This window comes from Cryptomeria japonica, chromosome 11 (assembly GCF_030272615.1).
Source record: "Cryptomeria japonica chromosome 11, Sugi_1.0, whole genome shotgun sequence".
Taxonomy (NCBI): Eukaryota; Viridiplantae; Streptophyta; class Pinopsida; order Cupressales; family Cupressaceae; genus Cryptomeria; species Cryptomeria japonica.
Genome location: NC_081415.1, coordinates 136,703,606 through 136,729,299, shown reverse-complemented (window position 1 = coordinate 136,729,299; position 25,694 = coordinate 136,703,606). Strand labels below are relative to the sequence as shown.

The window sequence follows — 25,694 nt, the reverse complement described above, 5'->3', positions numbered from 1 at the left end:
CAAGCAATAGTGATGGCGGCTGTCCTATTGTTTGATTTATAACTTATTTCATACCAATAAGAATATAACTGATGAAGTTTTGAGTATCTATGTAAATTTTACACCTTTTTATGCTAAAAGTTTGTTCCACTTGTCGATAAAGTTGTGGTCTAGTGATTTAAAGAAAAATGAAAATAGCCCAAGTTTAAACCTGTGTTGGGTTTAGATCCCTAAAATGAATTTATTTTATGTTTATTTTTAATTGAGTATTGTTGTACAAGTTATTTCATGCTATTTGAACTACAACTATGCCTATTATGTTGTCAATACGGCTAGTTTCTTTTAGAGAGGAGGAGGTACATTTTTTGTGAAAATTGTAATATTTCATGCATTTTTTAGATTGCCAAGTTTTGTTAGCAACTATCAACTTGACTTTGACTCTACACCTTGCCCAATGAAAGCCTAGTGATTCTATATGTAACAATTGATAGTGAGCTCATAATCAGTCTACACAGGATGGTTTTTGGTAAGATACCAGTTAAAGATATGGTAAGCTAAGTGGCTCCAAGCAAAACATGTGAGTTTCTTCAAAAAATTTAAGCTCATACACTCTAATACTGCCATTGTATTCACCACTTGCGATTGCAGCATTCTTAAGCAGTAGCTGCATGCTAGTGTTCTTATCATACTGCAAATTAGCACAGCATTAAGTACACTTGGGTCAAACCTACTTCTGCACTGGAGATGTATATCTACTTTTCATTTATACAGAAACTATTTAATATCTACCTTTTATATATTTATTTGTTATCATAATATTCAAATATGTAACCTACTCTTCTTAACCAAGGCTACTATTTCTTTAACATGAAACAGTGTTAGTGTGGACTAGCTTAATGCTTGCAAATGTTCAATAGTAAAATATTAAAATTCTTCAATAATACCAATATATATGAATGTTAAACACTTAGATTGCTAAAAAAAAAAGCTGAGAGTAAAATATTGAAGTCAATCTTACCAGCTTCCTGCTGTTCTAGATGAATTCTATCTTTGCTAAAATGCCTTCCAGCCCACCATTTGCAGCGTAGCATCCAGTTGCTTCTTAACTGAGAATTACAAAACATTCTAGGAAGCTGATTTGAAAATGTTAAGCGTCCATATTTTATATCTGAATAATTTCCTTGTTCTGTGGATAATCGATCATCATTCTCATGCTTAGCCTGCCATTCAGCTTGTATCTCCTGAAAACAAGAAGCTAATTCCCTCCAGATATAAGCATGTCCATGAGCAGCATCTAAGTGAAGAGCTATACATTCCACCAAAGAGTCTGTTTGATAACTACCTGAATTCAAATATATAAGCAAACTGTTATTATTCAAAACAACTCAATTAAAAGATATAGGCCAAATAGATTTTAGATTTTAGCACAAATGTCAATTCCTAAACTGAAATTGACTGGAACCTGAATATAGATCCAAGTCACCACTTTGCAGAAACGAGCTTAAGTGCATTTCCTTCCAATTTAGATACAATTTTGTAATTTAGTAAAAATAGCACTATAGGATAATTTGTCATAAACAAAGGGTAGTAGCTCACATGGCTTCTAGTACCTCAGTTGAGGCTCTTGCAGTGAAGAAAATAGTGCCAACACAGTTCAAATAAAAAATTCACCAATCATGCATATCACCTGAATGTGCAATGAGCTATAGGCATTGTAATCAGAATGCAAATCTGAGTTATATGTTCAACACCAGACAGCTAGAACTATTTAATCCTTCAATCTAGGCTACTTAATTGATTCATGCGGTGACAAGGATGCAAATGAGGATTGAAACTACTGAGCACTGATCTTATAGGGTTGATTGATGTGGTGACAAGGATGCAAATGAGGATTGAAACTACTGAGCACTGATCTTATAGGGTCGCATCTCATAAGACATCACAACTTCTTCACTTCTATTGGGTATATTTTGGCATAAGACGTTAGGAGTGCTTTCTTATCAGTTTCCTTAATAACTTCAAAAGACCATTTATGCAGCCTAGGCTGTGTTACTGGTTCAGCCCCCTGGACCTGTAGGTTTGGGTTCGATCTGAGCTGGAAATGCATACGAGTTCGATTTGGCAGAAAATCCATCTAGAGCACTGCTAAACTACTGTGGGTTTGTCCATGACGAACCTAGGTAAATCTGTGAGGAATTTTGAGGCCATTCACTCCTGTCGTGACAATTATTCAAAGTTTTTTGATTCATCAACAAACTTCACAGTTTTATTGTATAAGGGTGAAATCCCTAGATGTAGCCAATTGCAGAGATTGCAATTGTGGACAAAACTACAGAGGCACAGTGAACACAAACACAGAGGAAACATGAGCACAAATATAGACACAGGAAGTCAAATTCTACCTGCTTGCAAGCATAAACCTTAAACACATGGCACACGATCCTTTCTCATGAATGTATGAAACAAGAATCCTTCTATTGTTCTCATATGCAATTTGTACACACTCCTTATTAACGTTGGCCTCTTCTATCATTTGAGCAACTAACTTATGTATGCATTCAAAACATTATACATCATTTATTCAGTTTTTTATTGAACATTGTACTTTTATTTACAAAAATAATAGCAGTTATGTATGCTAAATTATGATACTGTTTAAGGCTTATAAACATTAGTTTATATTTAAAGAATTATGAAATAAGTTGATAACAAATATGTATATTGTTTTACGGTGTAAATATGTATATATATTTATGATTTCTATATGTTTTGTACCAACAAACCCAAAAAGTATCCAACCCCAAATTTTTAAACTCAAATTAGTACTAATATTGGTAAATTCAAGCCTAGGACTATTTCCTATAGCTCCATAAATGGACACTATTATACACGGTATGTTCTTCAACAATTACTAAGCAAGAAATTTTAGAATTCATTCTTCCGAAGACAAGAAAGTTTAAGTTATTCCTTCTCTTAATTTGCTGCAGTAATTGTACTCAGGAATTTTTTCGCAATACATTTCTTTCCTTCCTTTTGACCAAGGATTTGCATCTTTTACTATATATTTTTCTTTCATTAAATGATTCCTGCAATGTGTGAAGACAAGAAACGTATGATGTCTGGTGCTTTTGTTCAATGTTTGGCGACAAGAGTGAATGTTTTATAGGTAATGAGAAGTGAATATTGGATACGTAATGATACCAAAACTATGGTAGGAACTTGTTACATAGTAGGACAAGATGTAATAAAAATAAAATGCAAATCAATAGAAATTTTCAGTTTGTGCAAACCCACACATATATACAATATTTATGCACAGACACAAATCTGATTTACAGAAATACTACATTAACTTAAACATGTAAAATTTCACTTTAGACAGTTCCCAGCAAAGTGTTTGTTTATTGTTAATAGATTTCAATGTTTTATATTAGAGTAAAAAAAATTACAAAATGTGGTTGACCCCACAGTGCAACAGTTGCTTCAAGTCCAATGTTGATACTGGGTCATTGGTTTTGTTAGTGTTTTATAACTTCCGGAGCTACTTTCTTTTAATTAAAGGTAGGTCGGCCTTCATGTTCTAAATAAAATTAAATGAAATGTTTCCTAAGGCAGGTCGGCCTTGATGGGCAATTAATATTTTATATCTTGTATTTTCTCTAGGGGACCGACCTAGAGAAGAGGTTGCCTAGTTATGTATTTAAGGAAGATCAAGTCCTCTCATTTTGCACATCACAATTTATCCTCTCAAGTTCACCTCTCCTAAGCAGCAGATCGAATTCTTCAAGAAGTATAATCATTCATTCAAGAGAAGAGACATATATATTGTTGTATGAGACTTGGCCCTGTATAAGGCCTGATTGTTGTATGCAGAATTCTGCACTTCTTTATCTGATATATAAGAGATTATTTGCTGGGTTTTTCTCCCTAGAGTAGGAGGGTTTTCCCAGGGTAAACATCGTGTTCATTGTCTTACGTGTTGCATTTTCTGTTTGCTTACATTTCTGATCCTAAAATGTAATGTCCCTCCCCAATTCTGATTTGAATTTTCAGTCTTAAACCCCTTTATAAATTCGTCAAACACTTGTCTTACAAGTGCCTAGCTTGCTGTTCTTAATTCAATTTGTTATAAGGGACATTGAACACTAAAACTTAATGAAGATTTTTCATAAATAACCTGAAAATGTAGTGTGATGACCAAAATAGAGTATAGACAGCAACTAGCACATTTGAAGCTCATAAACATGAATAACTATGAACTGACATTTTGTTAAATAGATGACATACAACCTCAGAAAACTGATCATACAAGATGCAGCCACAAAACTACTTCAAACCTTATTATAAGCCAGTTCAATATGCTATCATAAGATCAATACATGGACTGATTACAAAGGACTATGTCTCAGATTTTCTGAGACAAATAGCACTCTCTAGACTGATGCATACAACTTAAAATTACAATGAAAGTAGGATGTCTAAGAACCTGATCTGACTTGCTTAGATAAGGCAATGAAGGATCAAGCAATATCCACTAATACAGAGACTCTAATGTGCAATATCGAGCCATGTCTTGTGCCGCCCCTGCTACTGCAAGTGATAGGACTGAGAACTCAATGTGATCTACATACAAATGTCCAATTCCTTCTCCAAACTAATCGGTCTCACCTCTAGAAGAGGGCGCTACACCAACAATATATCTCAAGGCAAAATCATGAAGTATTAGCTAAAATCAAGGCTTCCAAATGGCACGGGTCTGTTCTGATCAGACTCTCAAATGCAGCCCAAACTATTACCAAAATCTCATGAAAAATATCATAAAGGGATCGCCTTGTCCTCTAATTGACATCGCTAGCCTCCAATATCAAAATCGATACACAAAGATGATGTAGTAATCAAAATCGTGGGAAAGGTGAAGTCTGTTTCAATCTGATAATTGACTGTGAAGAGCACACGGTTATACTGAGAGGGGGGGGAGGGGGTGTTTCAGTATAACAACAAATTTCACCAACTTAAACTTTTTCAACTTCAATTACATGCATATAACTTATCTTATTAACATATTCATTCCTATTGCTGTGTATTTTGTACACGACCAAACATAGAATAAAATACCTAAAAGGTACCTTATCCTCTCTTGATTAAAGTTTCTGAATGCTGAAGACGTCACGAAAAAGATCAATCGGGATGACTTCAAGGTTCTTTGTTGTAGGATCTCTACGTGTGGATAAGCACTAGTGGTCGTTGTATATGCTGTTTCTTCAAGGGGCCTTACGTACTTTCAGAGAAAGCTTGTCCGTGTTACTCTCTTTCCATATGCAGGAACAGGATTTTCCTAACACTTACAAATTTTCAAAAATGTCAAAAGATAAGGGTTTTAAAGAAGGAAAACTTGAACTAATCCTAAGAATGACTCAATGAAGACTAGACTTGATAAGATTCTACCAATTTCAGTTTCGCCAAGAAATTACAACTCTACTGGAATTGATGCGATCTTCTAAGGGGATTCAATAGTTTTTCAAATCATCAAGGATATAGATACTATCATAGAGATACATATCAATACTTCCAGGAATGATTGAATTCTTAATTAATCTCAAGGTTTCTAGTTGACCACACAAGGCGTCCTTACAATCAGTAAGAAGCTAGTGGTTTGGAATATGAATCTTATCAAGGATCAAGCACAGCACTTCATCTTTCAAACTTAAAATCTAAATGCTATTTCGACTCAGAGGGATTCAAGAAAATAAACAATCATGAAGATAGCCACAAGTATTGCAATAAAACACCATAACTTCAATATTTTATTGATCTCATAGCCAAATGGACAACAATTGCTCAAAATTCTTTCTTCACTACTCAATCTTGCTACAACAATAACTTCCTAACTTTCTTCTCTTTAAGCTCTCTCTCTTCTCTAACTTTTCTTGAATCTTTCACTAAAAGCTAGGCAATGGTCTTCCTTATTCACTCCACCCAAGTTTGGCTTGTTCTTGCAAGGTAAAATAGGGGATTTTTAGATTTTTGCCTTGGACCCTCTAGAAGGGTCAGGAGCGATTTTTCCTCTCCGACCTAGAATCATCAACTTTGAAACAAACATTTACTCATTAGTGGTCTTAAAGGTCTTTTCTTCCTTGGTATATCCTTGCCTTAGCACAACTTTGAAAGGAACATGTTGGTTTTATGATTTTCGCCCTGGACCCTCTGGGAGGGTTAGGAGCAATTTCTTGGTTTTAGGACAATTTCTTCATGCTTTTCAACTTCAAATTACCTACAAGGCATAGAACATCATGCCTTACTCCCCTTTAAGTCCTGAAAACTAAAATTTCATCTTGAAATGCAAGAAAAATAGGAGGAATTGGAAATTTCGCTCTGGACACTTTGGAAGGGTCAGGAGCGAATTTCCCTCTTGGCTTTAAAATTTTCATTCTTAACAATCCAATTTCACTCCAAGGCAATTCAAAAGTCTTTCTCAAACCCATGTCTAAGCTTGGTCTAGTCCAATCTTTGGAAGAAAGGATAGGCTTTAGGATTTTTGCCTTGGACCCTCTGGAAGGGTCAGGAGCGAAAATCATTTTCTAGACTTGGTTGCTTCCTCTTGACTATCTCAATTATCTTCAAAGGGCAAAACATACCTTCTCACACCCATTCAGGCCATAAAATCTAAAAAGTTGCCTTGTCCTTGCAAGAAAACAAGTGTTTTTAGGAATTTCGCTCTGGACCCTCTGGAAGGGTCAGGAGCGAAATTCACCTTTGGGCTCAATTCCTTCACCTTTTGACGATTTCTTCCGATCTCAACTTAATCCCAGGGGAAATTCCTTCTATGTTTCATCTTATCCCCTACTTGACTTAGCAAAATTTGATAGCAAAAAGTGTTTTTGAGAAAATTCGCTCTGGACCCTTTGGAAGGGTCAGGAGCAATTTTCACCATTTTGACCAAAATCCTTCATTTTCCACCTTGAAACTTCTTTGCTAAGCAGGATTTCATCTTTCACTGTGCTAGGAATAGGATTTCATATCCAAGAAAGGCTAAAATAATGGGTCTATAAGGAGTTTCGCTCTGGACCCTTTGGAAGGGTTAGGAGCGAAATTGCCTTTCCTGGCCGGAATCCTTCATTTTCTACCTTTCCAAACATGCCTAAGGGTTTCATCCTGCTCATTCTTCCTTTCATGATGCCTTAGGCTCCTCAATTTGATCAAACAAGGCAATAAATGTCTCCTATAAAGATTTTCGCCTTGGACCCTCTGGAAGGGTCAGGAGCAAAAATTAGGTTTTAAGCAAAATCCTTCATTCTTCAAAGTTGAAACTTCTTCAGGAGACAAAAGGGAGTTGTTCTTGTTTCACTCATGCCCAAAACTTGACCTTTTTTATTGCAACATGGGAGCTATTGAGAATTTCGCTCTGGACCCTTTGGAAGGGTCAGGAGCGAAATTCACCTTTCTTGTCCAAAAATCTTCATTTTGCACGCTTCCAAATCTTCAAATGTATCAAATGATGTCCAATCTTCATTCCAAGAGATCCTGCACATGAAAAGTTAGCCAAAGTTAGTGAAAAATAAGCTCTTATAAGATTTTCGCTCTGGACCCTTTGGAAGGGTCAGGAGCGAAATCTTCATTCCAGGCTAAATTGCTCAGTCTTCAATTTTGAAACCATCTCACAAGGCAAAGTTAGATCATTTTCTAGGCTAGGAACAGGATTACAAGTCTACTCAAAGCAAGAAATAGTATTTAGGATGAAATTCGCTCTGGATCCTTTGGAAGGGTCAGGAGCGAAAATCCTCTTTCTGGCATCATCTTGCTCTTCAAAATCAATCAAATCCCTCTCCAGGAAAGAATATATCAATTCACCTCCAATCATGCCTTTTAGAAATCATCACTTAGTCAAAAATGAGGAGAAAAGAGGTTTATAATGATTTTCGCCCTGGACCCTTTGGAAGGGTTAGGAGCGAATTTGACATTTCCAGGCTAGATATTACCTTAATTTGCTTCATCCTTCATCTAACTTGATCAACCCAATTCCTTATCCTCACTAGCTCAGCTCAACTGACTTAGATAGGTAAACAAACAGGACCCTGACAAGCAAAACCCTCTTTCAATATAGACCTAACCTGACATGAGACCTATTCACCCTGCCCTTGACCTAACCAACTTAATTCCCCTGAAAGGCATGTTTCATTCTAGCGATCTTGAAGTTTTAGGCAGATGACTAACAACTTCCCAAACAAGACTATACTTAGCTTGAAAGAAACCCTAAAACGAGCTTCCAAGGTTTAGCCCTAATCTAGCCAGCCCAGGCAGACTATTCACTCACTCAAAACCCTAAAAGCAGAGAGAAAAACGAGCAAAGAGAAAGCAAAAAACCCAAGGCCAAAAAAAAAAAGAGGGGGTCCCCATTCTAATGGGGCGATGTGTGAAACGGTCACAACAATTCCATACCAATATTCATAAGTAATCTAACTAATATGAATACAAGTAGAACACAAGAAATATACGTGGAAACCCTTACGGGAGAAAACCACGGCAATAATGCTTTTATAATTCTTCTTTTACAATGTTCGTAGGCACCAACCCCTAAGTTTGTTTGTGAGCACCAACCCACCGGAAGCACCAACTCCCAAATCTGATTTTGTGAGCACCAACCCACTGGAAGTACCAACTCCCACTTCAGAAATCGTGAGCACCAACCCACTTCACTTAAATCTGAAATTCCACCTTTGCAATGTTGCTATAACAACAGATGATGGACAATTTGATCTTCTCAAATCTGCTGTGATGAATATTACTAATCAGTCACATAAATCTAATCATAATCTCCTCATAAATCTGTCATAAATATGTTCTCAAACTGCACATATAAATCTACTCATAAGTCTGCTTAAATTTGTCTCATATGTCTGCTCTAAGTCTGCTTGAATCTGTCTCATATGTCTGATCAAATCTATTATAGTCTAATAAAAATCTGTCACAAACAAGGCCACAATCTTCACCTCAAAATTCGCTATAGAATGACAATAATACTGGATATTCAAATACACACTTTGTTGGTGTACAACATTTTATGTCTTTACTGCTTCCACAACTACGTACAGCTTCTCAAAGAATTTTCTTATTCATTCCACATATACCACTCTATACTCTGTGCTTTCCTCTGAGAAATATTCTGATATTTTTATTTTCCAAGCTTCATTTCACACATAATCCTGATCTCTGCAAATTCTGCCCCTATATACACAAATATCCACCTTTATCTCTACAAGAGATTGTCTTCTATGTCATCATATTTCTTTTAATGTATCTCACAGTCCAAAGGAAGTTCAGACCTATATTCTCCACGTATTTTATTATAATCTCTGTATACACCCAGCATCTCTTATGTATTGATATACATAATTGTCTTCACAGCATACACCTGTATATTTCTTATGCTTATTCTACCAGCATCGATACATTTTCATAGTTCACGCATAATTCTTTTTCACAGCTAACTCACCTTTTGTCATCAAATGAATCTCTAAGTCTATATATATCTTTATGTCTCCATGAGTAGAGACATCCTTTTTGGAAAGGTGACATCCCTCCAATCTAACATAACTTTTCTTACAAACGTAACCCTTATTAAGTTGGTGCTATTATTTTTATTAACAAGCACCCAATCCTTTTGTGAACTATTGCTTAAATAAATACTTCTCATATGACGTCTTTTATTATTATTGTTCTTTATTAATAAATCTTTACGATTGTTGACTAAATCTCTTCCCTTCGTATCTTTCATTACCAAATTACATCGCTGTCACTAAGTCTGCTGTCGTATTCTTACTTAAATACACAGTTTCTTATTAATATCTATTCCTCCCATTTATTATCCTTCACATTATCGGTAAATCTGATCCAAGCTCATATACTAGTCATATTTCACAAATCTGATCTAAACTGTGTACAAGTTCGATCATACACATAGTCAGATCACTATATTTAAATATAGCTTTGGTGACTTCTACTTGACGTCTCAATTCTCAAATGCATATCCTTAATCAGCAATCACAAATTACATCTGTAGATGATCTATTATATTTTGATTGTTTTTAACTTAACCTTATAGAAGTTAATGTCGATTTTCCATATGAATTATAAATATGATTTCATATTAATACAGACCAGCATCACTATATTCATAATCGTGGCAGATATATATTGACTGCGTACTTGTATTTGGCGGCAATGACCTGTGTAATCATTAGCGATCTGGTAAGGGTTATTTATTATAAGTGTAAACACTCATTTCGAGCCCTCCTCATGATAAGTATAGAAGAGCCTTCGCTGTTGACTTCTTGGCAACCATTCGATTCTAATAATAGAGGCGTTGCACTCAATATTGGAATCTTCTTATATTATCGTCGCCTTCATATGAGATCATTCTAAATTGTTCTAGAATAGTTCAAACCACCAGCTTCAAGGTCCTTCTAATGTTCGTTGTTACCAGCATTCAGTTCGTAGTCTCATAATGAGGTCTTTTATCCACAAGATTCATTTTATTTTTCTATATGTGATTTGTACCCAGCCTTTCTTTGACGGTCTTTCTTCAATTAATTTTGGCACAGTCCATTGCACATACAAACTGGAGTTCTAAGACATGAATTGGAGAATATTTATCATGTATTCAATAATGGTGGTATCCACCTCTCAAGCTCTATGTCCCGACACTTGTCAATTGCTCCATATGATTCTGACCCTTCTCTTTGTAATTACTGAGATGGCTTATCATAGCACCATGTATATGATATCCTTTTGCTGGGCATATTGGCACGGGATTATCTTTAGTTCGAACAGCATTCAAATTTATATATTCATCTTAACTGAGTCTTCAACAAGTGTTGTAGAATGCCATTGAGGTAATCTAAATCTATATTCAGAATCATGCTCTCAAAAATATCTTAATCAATACTCAGAAATATATTTTCAGAAATATATACTGAATCTATACTCAGAAATATAGATATCTGAGTCTTGCTGATATCAAGACTGCAACCAAATACTCTGTCATACGGGCTAGCATCTTTTTATATATTACTGTGTATATACACACACACTGTATATATGTATTTTGTGTCTACTGAATCTCTATATGTTGTTGTATATAAACATATATGTATTATGTAGCTATTTGTTGTTATAGACATGTCTTGCTCTGTATGTACAGTATTATATATCAGAATAAACAGTATATATTCTCAGTCACTATGCTTTGATGGAGTTCATCTTCAATACTGATCACTAGTCTGATCATGTGGATGTTTGTTGTTATAGTCATGTCTTGCTCTGTATGTACAGTATTATATATCAGAATGTACAGTATATATTCTCAATCACTATGCTTTGATGGCGTTTGTTTGCTGGTACAACTGGTAAATTAAATACAGGAAATAATAATGTACATGGCAATGCATACCAGACACGGCAGAAAATATATCTTTATTCGCACATTCAATTATTACAGAGAAGAGACCAAAGATGGTCAGCCAAGGATTAGACTAGATCCGACCATCCCATTCCCTTCCTTGACAGTACACAACATATTTGAAGGACCCGACGGTTGCCGAGAGGTACACAACCGTCAACCAACCGACACATAACCACCGGAGACTGACAACCCACTCAATACAATTAATTAATACCTTGTCGGATAACAAATATTATCAAACATAACAATAGGCAATTTATGCCGACAACATCATCCCCCCCAAAAGAAAAAGTCGTCTTCCAAACGACAAGCAAACATCAAGTAATATTCGGGAAGACTAACGACAAATAGCGACTTCGACTGGACAACCCCAACTTGTAGTGTACCTACCAAATCAAATGGGGGTTTGGGGCAACGCCCCCAACGGGGGTCTAGGGGAAGCACCCCCAATGGGGTCAAGGGGCAAAGCCCCTTGTGGGATCGAGGGGCAGCACCCCTCGCAAGGTCCTGGGGCCGCAGTTTAGGGTGGGGTCGAGGGGCAACGCCCTCGCCGCCAACACCAAATTACAACCTTCAAACCCACACGAAACTCCATGGCGTGCATCAATTTTGTGCTTTTTTAAGACATCAGGAACAAGGCCAATGAAGTCAAAATTCTGATCAAGGTGCATTCTCCCGTACGGGTAATTGTGTTTTCTGACTTGTTCTCCTTCCATATGGGCTTATCCTCGTTGCGTATAGACTTGTTCTTTTGTACAGGTTTGTGCTTCTCTCTTGGTTGTACGATGCATAGGTGTGTGGCTTGAGACTCCCTTCATCCAACTCAAAGCTGATGTCTTCGAGTTTTTGATAAATTGCTTCCTTGACCATACGGTATTCCTCCTGTGGTTTGTATGGATTTCTCTTGGTTATTGACGGCCTCCGCCTTTGGTTGCCGTGCTTGTAGTATGGTCGAACGACCTCTCCCTCATTGCATCCCTGTATATCGTATGATGCCTCCTGTATGATGTCCGTACGGCTTCCATGTATGCCGTACGATGCCTCTTGTGCCATATCTGTCGTACGGTTTCACCGTACACCGTACCCTATTCACTATGCAGTTTATGCCGTACGTCGTATGGGTCGAATGAATGGGCTATGCCGTACAGAATGGGTGGATAAGCTATACCGTACAGAGTGGGTGGACGAGGTACGCCGTACGGGTTGATTGAACGAGGTACACCGTACGGGTGAGCTATGCCGTACGGAATGGTGCTCTGTCGTACGCCGTACGGACTCCTCGCCTTGCTTTGCGCCTGTGTGTCGACCGTACTTGTTGACCATACACTGCACAGCATTTTTGCTTCTTCACCTGCACCGTACAGATTCAACTTCTCCTGTGGCTGGATGGTAATGTTCCTTCCCTCTCTCGATTTTGTCCTACTGTCAAGTCTGCTTCCCCGGCTCTCCCTTGACCGTACGGATCTCCAACACTCGGCTTCTCTAGTTTGTATAGTGTAGCTGAGGCTCTTAGCTTCGTGTGGTAACCTCATCATGTCGACACAACCTAGACTCTCAGGAGCCAACTTGCTCTTGTCTGCTTTGAACCGTATGACTGAATTACTTTCGACCGATGTGAACCGTTTAGCGTATAGTATTAACTTCTTCGGGGCATCTCCACTAGGCTCTACAACATCCAATTTTAGATCCTCGCCCTGTGAATCTTCTTCGTACACCTTAGATACTTCCCCATTCCCACTCGGCGACCTCTGTTCATACGGTACAGGCTCACTTGGTAACTATTTGTACACACCAACGCCGGCTGTGCACAGATGAATATTGTATGACGGACTTTGTACTTCCTCAAATTGGCCAATTTGTAGCATGTTACAGTCGGGGTGGAAAACTTCATAATCCTCCATCTGCCAGTGGAATAATCCATTAAGAGAACTCGTCTCATCCTCAGAGCAATCTTCTAGTTTGAGCACCCCTTCATCGTTGGGTTTCATGCCTTTCCTTCCTCCGTCCATACCTAACTCTCCACCCTCAAACTCAAAGTCCGAGGGTGCCAGTTTTTCACTCACCGCCTGGTTCCTCAAGTCAATGACGTGCTTCCTCCCGTCACTCTTGATCGAGAGTGTGTTTCGCTTCCAGTTATGATTCGCTTGGCAGTAACCAACCATCCCCTCCCGAGGAGTGCATCGTACGCCTTCTTCTGTAACCGAATAACTACAAAGTCTAAGAAAAATTGTTGTGTCCCAATCATTACTTTTTGTGCCATCAATGTTCCCAACGGTTGGATGTCGTGCTGGTCGACACCTACCAAGTGGAAGGTTGCCGGCCAAAGCTTCCCCAGACATTTCCATGTGTCTTTTGGTAGTACATTGACTCCCGAGCCTCCATCAACAATGGTGTTTGTGAACTTCTTCCCCATTATTTTCATCTCGACGACCGTTGGCTTCCTCTCAATGCTCACCGTCAACAACATTGGATCATTGGACTCATTCCCTTCGGCTGATGGTTTTCTTGTCAATTCCTCCTTGTGTTGCTTACATTGTTTCTGGAAGACTATGTTGTCGCTAACTGTGTTGGCAATTGCCATTCTCAGTTGCGACATAGTTTGAAGAAGGTCTGCCACCTTGATGGGTACGGATGTTTGTAGCACCTACCGACTATGTTCTTCTCTGACTCCCGCAATGACATACTTGCAGTTCCATTGGAAGTTACTTGTTCCTTTGCCAACACTTGTTCTATTTCGGCTTGTTCCTTTTCCGTACCAGAGTTTGAATACATTGCCTTCTTTGTTTGTGATCTTGTGATTGCCAAAACTACGTCGTCTTGTTCCTGCACATCCAGCATATTAATACCCTTCTGATTCGGGCAGTTGGTGTCTTCATGGTCACTTGGTCCACACCATTTGCACAATAATTGTATGTTGTCTTTCTTGTTATGGCAGTCTCTTGCAAAGTGTCCCCATTCACTACATTGTTGGCACTGTATGATAGGACGTCCTCTGGAGTCGTATTGTATTTGGTTTCGCCCTCGTTGATTTCCATAATCACTTGGTGATACATTCTGTGATTTCGATGGGTTGGACTCTCCCTGTGTGAAGAGTACTTGTGTACTTCTCATCTTCAAATTGTATGGGCACTCCTTGATTGAATGCCCCAGCACTTGGCAAATTTCACAAAACATATTTCTAGGACAATTACCTTTTGTGTGCCCCTCCCTTTTGCACTCAATACACCATAGTTCATTACCTTCATTGCTGGTTCCTTTCTCAACCTTCAATTCTTTCATCATTCTCAACATATCCCATCGAAGGGCTCGTACGGTTTTACATTCTTCGTCACTGCTACCTTTGGTGCTCTCATCATCATCGGTCTTCCTCTTCTCTCGGGAGGAGGTTTTATTTTCACTCTCGATGTCCATCACTCGATTGTACGCATCGGCGTATGAGGACGGAGGCACTACTTTCATCTTCTTGCACAACGAGGGTATCAATCCCTTCGTGAACCACCTCTTCTTCAACTCGTCGGCTGGCTAGTTTTCCATCTTGTTCAACAGTTCTTTGAGCCTACGGTTGTAAGCGCGTACACTCTCATTTTTCCCTTGCTTAGTATTATAGATTTCGGCCATGGTCTCATTATCATCCCTCAAGAGTTTGAATTCCTCCTAGAATGCCCTCTTCAAATCACTCCATCTCATCTTGTGCTGGGCGTTGAGGTCTGTATACCAATCAATGGCGACCCCCCGAAGGGTGGCGGGAAATGCCTTCAGCCAGTAGTCCCTGTCATCTTGGCCATTTGCCTCCCAAATGGTTATGCATGTTTTGCAATGCCGTACCAGGTCCTCCAAACCCATCTCCCGTGAACTTCGGCAGTTTCTGCTTCTCCTGAGTGTTCAACATTATTTTCACTCGGAAGGTACGTGTGTATTCGCTTTGTGTGCCGCACCTGGGTGGACTGTTTCGACCGCTACGTTCTGGTGCTTTTCCTGCACTCTCGGCCATGTAGGCATCCTCTACACGTCCACCTTCAGCGTCCCCAACACTTCAAGTACTTCCAAGTGTGTTGGACCTGAGTGAACCATTCTGACCGCTACATTCCGGTGCTTTCCTTGCAGTCTCAGACACGCGCGCATCCTCTACACGTCCACCTCCAATGTCCCAACACTCTGAGTACTTCCAAGCTTCGACTCGTCTATGTACTCCCTCTGGCTGAGGGTCGGCAGATCAACTAGTTGCTTGGTCTTGACCACCCTGTGGCCTCTTCTCACCTTTGATGGGATCTACGACCCTGAATCACTCAAGGCTGACCCAATTTCTTTTAAGGCAACGACGCCAAAATGTTTGCTGATACAACTAGTAAATTAAATATAGGAAATAATAATGTACATGGCAATGCATACCAGACACGACAGAAAATATATCTTTATTCGCACATTCAATTATTACAGAGAAGAGACCAAAGATGGTCGGCCAAGGATTACACTAGATCCGACCATCCCATTCCCTTCCTTGACAGTACACAACATATTTAAAGGACCCGACGGTTGCCGAGAGGCACACAACCGTCAACCAACCGACACATAACCACCCGAGACTAACAACCCACTCAATACAATTAATTAATACCTTGTCGGATAACAAATATTATCAAACATAACAATAGGCAATTTATGCCGACAATAGAGTTCATCTTCAATACTGATCACTAGTCTGAACATGTGGATGTCTTCTTCATATAAATCACAGCTATCCAATCCATATAAATCACATCTATCCAATTCCTTAATCATCACCTTTGACTGGACTAATTGTCTTCTTACATCTCTAACATCAAAGACATCTGATTCCTTTGACATCAATGACAACATTTCCATCAGACTGCAACTCAACTCGATTCACCTTCTAATACACCAAGATAACATCGCCTACCTCCTTAGGCAATATCGCTTCCCTCAATCACAAGTAAGCTTACATCTATCATGAAAAAAGGACAAAATCGAGGCAATATGTCAGTATGAAGCAAAATCTCCAATCTGTTATAAAATCTCCTTAAGCTCAATGTGAAAAGTTGAGTGCTCCTCACTCACAAAGCAACCCTTCAGAGGGTCTTTCACCTCCTCAGTTAAGCTGATCGAAGGGAGGTATCGTTCCCTAGAATCTATTATGCAGACAACCCTCGGGTTCCACAACTCAACACAAGAGATAACAAATAACTCATGCTTGATCATGAATCACCCTCTTCTATTTATCCTTTTCATAACCCATCATAAGATTCCTTCTAGAAGAGGGTAGGTACACTTTATTATTTATTAAGTGACTTTTTAATTATTTTTATTTTATACTTTAGTCACTTTATTAATTTAATAAAATATAAAGTCATCTCATGTGTGATTTTAAATAAATATAATGAGACAACCTATATAATATTAAATTAAATAATTTTCCCCCTTATTTCTCCTCAACAATTCTAGGCTAAAATCAGGGACATTACATAAAACTAACATGGTATCAGAGCGGGTCAGATCTAGGGTTAGGGTTTGCAAATTTAATCCTATGTGAAGATTGTGGGAGATCAATTGCTGAAGGAGGCTAAGAACAAAAGGATCATAGGTGAAAGAAAAATCAGGAACTTAGGATCAGGAAGAACTTCCTCAAGATGAAAAACCTCAGCAAAAATATAAACCACGGTGGTGTAGATCTTTTCTGGTTGATTACTGATAGTTTCAACAAAGACTATGCTGGTGTATCAATGTTGGTGGTTTACAGAATTGCTCGGAAGGGTTTGTAGGAACAAATTTTGTTGTGAAAAAGACAAATTTATTTTGGAGTTGAAAGAATTTTCAAGGAAGATTGGGCTCCTTGTGAGTTTCGAATTTTGTCCTAATACAAAACTGAAGTTTTCCAACGAAGTGCATAAGTATGGCTGGCGCAACTAAATTATATATGCTGAGCGTTATTGTTTCTATCTGTTGGCACAGTCTTATCTGAGATGGGTGTGAAATTTACCTTGCTAGGTGTGAGAATGTTACAGGTCGCAGACTACAATTAAATGCTAGTTTGATTGGGCAATGTGAATGCCATAAGCACGGCGAATAAACTCTCTTTTGGTTAGCCGCCTAACTCTGGAACTAAATAATGATGAGCTGGGTGATGCAAGTTATGACTGTATAATGCAATTTATGTGCTCCACAACTGGTTTGAAGCTAAGTTTGGCATACCAATTTAAGGAAGGGATTTAGGTTAGTAATTCATTATTAGCATATTGTTATCTATCACAATGTGTGGGTGCCATAGTTTTGTTTGAATATGAATATTGTTCATAAGAAGACGACAATAGTGATGGAGCTATTGCATACCTGTTGTGACATATTCACACATTGCTCCATTGCAAAAGGGGACCCCTACTTTTTGCTTGCTAGGGTTAGTTTTCTTTGCTTTGTTGTTTGGTCTTCGCTATTAGCCTTTGCATTGGAGAGTTGTCAGAGAGATCATTAGGATAGAAGGGTCTACTTGAGTTGAGGTGGGTCAGTAGGTGGTCCAAGTCAGCGTCTCTTTGAAGGCCTTCTCTAGGTCAGGGTTTGCTCTTGTTTCTAGGTTAAGTCTTGATTGAGTTTGAGGAAGTCCTTATATCCTACTAGGAGCCTTGCCTTTTGAGACCTATGTCTCTGAGTTAAGGAAGTGAATGAAGGTTTGTGAGTGAGTATCATCAAGGATTTTCCCTTTGAAGGTTTGAGTTGGTCAAGTCAATGGATGATGAGTTCTTGTCCTCTAGGCATTGATTGGTATAAAATTGACCTATTTTGCCCTTAGAAATGCCGAACAACCAAGTCGAGACTTGAAAATTTGGAGAAAGGTCAAGAATTTGAGCATTTTAGGAAATTTCACTCCTGACCCATCCAAAGGGTCCAGCGAATTTCCTTAGATTCCTCTCTTGCTCCCAGTCTAGACATCAAAGCTTAGTCCTACGCCTTGATTGAGTGAGGAATGACCTATTTTTTGCCTTGTGAACAAGATGGAGCGAGATGGGATGAGGAAATTGAGTCTAAAACATGAATTTTGCTCCCGACCCTTCCAAAGGGTCTGGAGCGAAATCCTTAGAAAGACCTAATTTGTCATCAAAAGCATTGAATTGACATCACCTTGAAGGCAAATGGACTTGATTAAGATGAAGGAAGGACCCAAAAACCAAGTATAAGGGCAAAGTTGAGGGGAAAATGAGAAAATTGAGCCTAAAACATGAATTTTGCTCCTAACCCTTCCAAAGGGTCCAGAGCGAAATTCCTAGATAGGTCCTGTCCTTCCAAAGGTACCTAAGCGAAATTGTTAAAATGCACTTTTCATTCAGCGTTTTGGCTAGGCACTTCCTTAAGGTGGTTTGTTGGTGTGTCCTAAGGTAAGAAGAATGCGAGTGAGGGTAAAGTTTGAATGTTTGAGTGATATTTAAGGCTAGTTCCTCAATTTCGCTCCTGACCCTTCCAAAGGGTCCAGAGCAAATTTCCTTGGATCTCCCTAAATTTGCATCAAGCTTAGGTTCCATGGCATTAATTGAGGTTTGACTGAACTTAGAGGCGCCCTTAGACATGCATTTGAGTAGGTCATGGTCACTAAACGTTAAGAATTTGAGCAATTAGGCCAATTTCTCTCTTGACCCTTCCAAAGGGTCCAGAGCGAAATCTATCCAAGCTCCTGACTCTTCCAAAGGGTCCAAAGCGAAATTCCCTAAAGGGCCTAATTCTTCACCAAAGTCATTGAATGGTTGGGCAAATTTGCAAGATTATGGAGTGAAAAGGATCAAAGATCAAGCTTAAAGAAAAGCCATAAGTAAGAAAGGATGAGAATTGAGCCTAATTGAGCAAATTTGCCCCTGACCCTTCCAAAGGGTCCAGAGCGAATTTCTCCATGAAGCATTATACCCTGCTCCAACCTATGAACTAATCCATTCCCAAACATTTTTTAAGGCAAAACACTTGTTTTTGATGACGAAAGCTTGAAAATGAAGTCAATAATGGAAAATTTGAGCCTAAAACATCAATTTCGCTCTTGACCCTTCCAAAGGGTCTAGAGAGAAATTCCTAGAAAGACTCTATTTTGCCTAATGCACCTAAAGCAACCTTGTTTTGATAGCGAATTGACTTGATGGTGATGGGAGGAGGTGTGATAGGTTAAATTCAAGGCAAAGAAAGGACAAATGGATGAAGAAATTGGGCCTAGGAAGAATTTCGTTCCTGACCCTTCCAAAGGGTCCAAAGCGAATTCTCCTAAAAACACATATTCCTCCTTCTTCAAATCAAAGTTTTGTTCCTAGGACATGGTTGAGGGAGGATGGATATATACTTGCCTTAAGAAGTGAATGAAAGTGAAGGCAATGATGGATTTGAGGTTAAAAGGCAAAATTTGCTCTTGACCCTTCCAAAGGGTCCAGAGCGAATTTTCATAGAATCCTCCCTTTTGCTTCAAATTTGGACTAATTTTGTGCCTTGGAGCCTTAGCTAGGATGTCATCATGCCTTGGAAGCAATTGAGGGGTGAAAAGGTGGAGGATTTGGGCCTAAACTGCAAAATTCGCTCTTGACCCTTCCAAAGGGTCCAAAGCGAAATCCTTAGGATAGCCTAATTTCTTGCCAAAAACGTTGAAATGGACATCACTTTGAGGGTAGATGGGCTTGATAGTATGGGGGGAGGACCCAAAGGCCTAGCCTAGGAGCAAAGTTCAAGAAAATGATGAAAGGAAGGGTCCAGAGTGAAATTCCTTAAACCTCTATTTTGCTCCATGTTTGAGACCAAGATCTTTGTTCCTATGGCATAGTTGAGGGAAGATTGATGTATTCTTGCCTTGAGAAGTGATTTTAGGCAAAGAGATGATGAAATTTGAGCTAAAATGCAAATTTCGCTCTTGACCCTTCCAAAGGGTCCAAAGCAAAATTCTTAGGAGGTCTATCTCTAAGCAATTTTGAAGGAAAATGACTTGATCTTGATATGGTAAGGATGAAAATGAAGCCTATGTGAGGTAAATTGAGCAACTTTGTCAATTTTCGCTCCTGACCCTTCCAAAGGGTCCAGAGGGAATTTCATTATAGGGCCTATCCTTCTAGAGGGTCTAAAGCGAAATTGATCTTAATGCCTTCTTGTTGATGATTTAAAGCAAGAAATGTCATGTTAGAATCAATATGTCATGTATTCTTAATCATCTTTTGTTTGTTTTGCAGATCAACAAGACCGGGCTAGAAGGAAGAACAAACAACGACGACCTATTCAAGTTCCATCATCATTAAAGACACTTCAAATGCGTGAGAGAAGACTCAAGGCGCTAAAGACTTCAAGTGTTTAACAGTTGCAAGCAATGGAGTAGCTATCCTCAAGATCTTCATTCTACCACATGGAGAAATCACAAGATGGCAGACAAGAAGGATCTTGTAAACAATTCAAAGAGATACGAGCAAGTACCAGACAAGGTGGCATCCCAGTCACTGTTCCTCCAGTTAGATAGCTCCACCTCAGCATGTCCAAATTCAATGTACTTGACTCACCAGTGGTGGCACAAACTTCGAGGCACCTACCCCTGACATCTATTGGTCCACACTCATGAAATGTAATTTTCTCATTGGCTAAGGGAGTTTGTTGTAACAAACCCTAATTAGGGTTTTCATCTTGTAATCCTCGCCATTCATTCTAAATCAATCGGAGCCATCAAATTGTAAAGAGCTCCCTATATAAAGCTTTGGCTCTTCATTTGTAAAGGTGGATAGTTAAGAGTTAGCTAATAATAGTTAGAGAATAGTGAATAGCTAAGAGTTAGTAGCTAGAATAGTGAATAGAATAGCAATTAGAGTAGATTAAGAGAAGGCAAGAAATTGTTGCCTAAATTGTAAATGAACTCCATTTTCATTGAAGTTATGGTGAAGTGTGTCGTTTCTTTGAAATATGCATGGTCTCTTGTTGAATCTTCATTTTAGATGGTAAATGATTAGAATGAATGAAGGAAGTTACTGAATGCACTCGCGTGGAATCCACCTAGTCCAAACCACTAGCCTCTTACTGATTGTAAGTAGGCCCTGTGTGGTCAACTAGCATAGAATGAGCTCAATCTCAAGTCGTTATGTGTCTATTGTTCATGCATTAACTTGAATGGTGATCAGTGTCTGATGGTGTACGATTTGAATATATCCGAAGCATCCCTTAGAAGATCGCATTGAGTTGGTGTTAGATTGTTCAACCTTATGGTGAGACCCAGCCCAGCAGGACTCCACCTAGTCGTTCATCCATCTTGCATTCTAGGTCTTAGATTAGATTCTCTAAACCCTACACCTTTTGCTATTTCTTTATTATCCCAGTGAGTAGATAAGATTCAAGTTCAGACAGATTAAACGCTCAGGCAGTTGAATGTAAGTCCCCTTGTTAATCCAACAAAATAACATCACACCAACAGAGCTTATCCACACGTAGAGATCCTACATATAAGAACCTTGGAGTCTTTTCGAATGATCCTTAGGCGAAATCTTCAGCATTCGAGGAAATTTTGTTCAAGAGAGGATAAGATACCTTGGTATTTTATTCTGTGTTCGCATGTGCATGAAAAACACATCAACAATACCCCAATCCTCTACCTAGCGTAAGAGTCTAGAAAGGATAATTTCTGCATACAAACTAGTGCGACTAGTTTACAAATTATATATAATCCTCAGCAACTTTCAGAAGGGTCGTGGGTCTATTGTTTGCTATTGCCACTCATGAGAGAAGGTTGTAATGGTGCATGTGGCGACCAAGTTTACTTTGGTGCAGAGATTTGGTTGATATTAGGGCGGCATTTCAGTTAGACATTCCCCTATAAACATTTGTTGGAGGTCGTGGGCACTCAGAAGAAGGTTGCAGGACAATATAAATCCTACTCCATGCATAGACCTGCCATTATTCGCTGTTGAAGAGGTCGCAGGGTTTCTGTGCATCACTACTGTGATTGGCAAAGATAATAAGTGGTGGTTGAGCATGAATATCCTGACACTTCTCAGTCTCTAGTGAAAGCTTCATAGGCTCTGAGATTCTAGGCGTTTCATTCTACAGGAAAAGAGATTGCATCAAACCTGGAGTTTGCTGCTATTTCAACATTCTGGGCAGTGCTGGGTGCAAGTTTGTGTATTTTCAGGCTTAGACAAAGTTATTACCAGGTGGCTGTCAATAGTTGCTTCAACTGTTGTCATTCGATTGACAATGCTTCCTATATCGATTTTGCTAATCATAAAGTACATTAGCATTTTGAAGATGCAACACAACTGATGGATCAAGAAGTGTGTCATACACTGTGATGAGGGGTTTGAAATCATTTGAACTCATTTTTCATCGTGATCCTTATGTCTGAGTGACTCAGCTGTAAAGGGTTTGTTGCATTGTTTGTCGCTGGCACGGTTTTCTAAGTGGAGCCGGGCATGGGAAATCTTTGATAGCTGATTGGAGTTGTTCCTTGGAGGATTTGGATGCCTTAAGAGGTGCCGTACAGACCTGTTTTTGACTGAAAACTTATGACAAACTTGTTCCTTGTCCATCCTTGGTAGATAGAGGCTGTTTGAAGATGGTTGGGTTAGTCTGGTGATGATCCGTGTCATTGGGAGTCATTATCAGACTTATAGCTGTTATATCCTTACCTTTTGGGAGTGTTGGAATGCTGTTGGGTGAGTTTGATGTTATTGAACAATCTTGGGAGCTATTCTTCGTGAAGGTGTTGGAAAGAGGTTTTCTTTGTCATTCAGCCCTGCAACATTGGACAACAGACCTTAAGACAGATGCCGACTTCATATGTGGCTTGAGGGCTATGACAAGATGCAAGATTTAGATGAAGAGCTGGAAAGAAGAGCTAAAGCAGCTGAATTGTGTTTGATCTGGAAAATATGAGGTCGGTTGCATGGGATGGCAACACAGAAGGTGGTGAAGATGAGACACAGCTATAGGTCTAGCTCATTGGTGTATCAACAACAAAGAGATAAGACGGTTTGAGGAGCAAAAGGATGATGAGAGATTACATAAGGAATTCAAGGGAGAAAGAGATTGATGCATCTTATAAGAAAGTCATGTAGGCTGAAGAAATGAACAAATATGGAGACACTGCTTGCAGCCATGGGACTGAGTTGCTGGCACATAACTTCATTGGAGACATCTCTTGAAGAGGAAGAACCTATATGGATTGTCATTGCGATCAATTTTTTCGAAGAGGAGGAAATGTCATTTAAAGGGAGTTAAATTCCGAGAATTCAAGACACGAGTTGAGAGCATGTCCAAGAAAAGGATTAAGGTTTTGAGATTAGTCAAAGGAGGGGAGTTTACTTCCAAAGGATTTCTTTGCAATCTCTATGGCAGGGATCAAGAGGGAGTTATATGACTTACTAAGAAAAAGTGAAGGTGTCAGCTAAGTGGGTTGATTTTTTTTTTCAGCTGTGGATAACAAAATTGCACAAGACAGTCCATCAAGATTTGACATTGGCAGCTCCACAAACCTATTCAAAATAGGGTGATCTGGAATGAAGGACAATCCTGAACTCTCACAAGACAGTAGTGTTGGAGGTGTGCATTGGAAACTGTTCCTCTAAGGCAAGCATTGCAGGCAATCTTGAACAAGGAGGTCAGGGGGTTGATGCAAGTCCTTGGAGCTTCAGAGGGAGTCACATCATCATGAAGATTCCTTGTAGTGTATATTTCTCTGAGATGGAGAAATATGAGGTGAAAAGCCCTTGTAGTGTATATTTCTCTGAGACAAAGAAATATGAGGTGCAAGCCCTTGTTCATCTCTGAGACTGAGATAAGATGTCATGTTGAGAGAATCCATGACGACATCATGTTGAGAGACTCCATGATGAACCCTTGTACTTTGTTTCTTTCCACACTTGGGAGTAGCCATGGTGGACGTCATGTTGAGAGACTTCATGATAACATCACATTGAGAGACTCCGTGATGGACACTTGTACATGTGTTTCCTTCCACACATGGGAGCAGCCATTGTGGATGTCATGTTGAGAGATTCCATGACGACATCATGCTGAGAGACTCCATGATGAACTCTTGTACATCTCTGAGATTGAGATGTGTTTTTTTACAAATGGGTGTAGCCATTATGGGCGTCATGTTGAGAGACTCCATGACAACGATATCTAGAAAATACCTTCCTCGCTAAGAGGGAGTGTTAGTGTTTTATCGCTTCGGGAGCTATTTTCTCTTAATTAAAGGCAGGTTGGTCTTCATGTTCTAAATAAAATAAAATGAAATGTTTTCCAAGGTAGGTCGGCCTTGATAGGCAATTAATATTTTATATCTTGTATTTTCTCTAGGGGGCGGACCTAGAGAAGAGGTTGCCTAGTTATGTATTCAAGGAAGATCAAGTCCTCTCATTTTGCGCATCACAATTCATCCTCTCAAGTTCACCTCTCCTAAGCAGCAGCAGAAGTTCGCATCCTCCTAGCAGCAGATTGAATTCTTCAAGAAGTATGATCATTCATTCAAGAGAAGAGACATATATATTGTTGTATGAGACTTGGCCCTGTATAAGGCCTGATTGTTGTATGCAGAGTTCTGGACTTCTTTATCTGATATATAAGAGATTATTTGCTGGGTTTTACTCCCTCGAGTAGGAGGGTTTTCCTAGGGTAAACATCGTGTTCATTGTCTTATGTGTTGAATTTTCTGATTGCTTACATTTCTGATCCTAAAACTAACAATTTCGATTCTCACCCTTGGAGGTTGATGGAGAATGAAGACTGCTGGATGACGGCAAGAGACGAGACATGGAGACTGATGACAGAGGTCGGAGGTAGACAACATGATGGAGGAAGGCTGGTGTAACAGGAGGATTGGACAGGATGATAGACAGATGGACAAAGGCTGGAAGATGAAGGCTGGAATGCAGAACATGGATGCCATGGAGGGCAGAAAAATAATCATTTCAACAGAGGTGTTAAGGACTCAATTCTACACGGTGGAAGGAAGACGTGGCACAATGCATGGGAGGAGGTGAAGATAAGGAGAGGAGAAATAAGGAGGAAATTGAGGAGGAATGAAAGTCGATACAATTGGTTTGGGGGTTAATCCCAACATCTAAGGGTGAGGTCCCTCAAAAAAGTGGCCTCACTGGTTCATAGCTCTAGTCAAAAGCGTTCATCGATTAAAAAAAAAAAATTTCAAAATCCTTAAACAAAGAAAGCTGCTTGTTGGGGATGATAACAAAATAGTATGAAGTCTCCTCTGGAATGAAAGACAAAACAGAAGCTGGTGTTAAACTATGAAAAAACA

At 39.2% G+C, this 25,694-nt stretch overlaps 1 protein-coding gene across 2 annotated transcripts in view; it reads right to left on the bottom strand.

Annotated features, from left to right (window-relative positions):
• LOC131032643 (uncharacterized) overlaps positions 1-25,694 on the bottom strand; it is a 249,297-nt gene that overhangs the window by 32,453 nt on the left and 191,150 nt on the right. For both annotated transcript variants that reach the window (XM_057963667.2, XM_057963665.2), the window contains exon 8: positions 998-1,321. In XM_057963667.2, the coding sequence (XP_057819650.1) occupies positions 998-1,321 (324 nt within the window). The remainder of the gene's footprint in view (positions 1-997; positions 1,322-25,694) is intronic.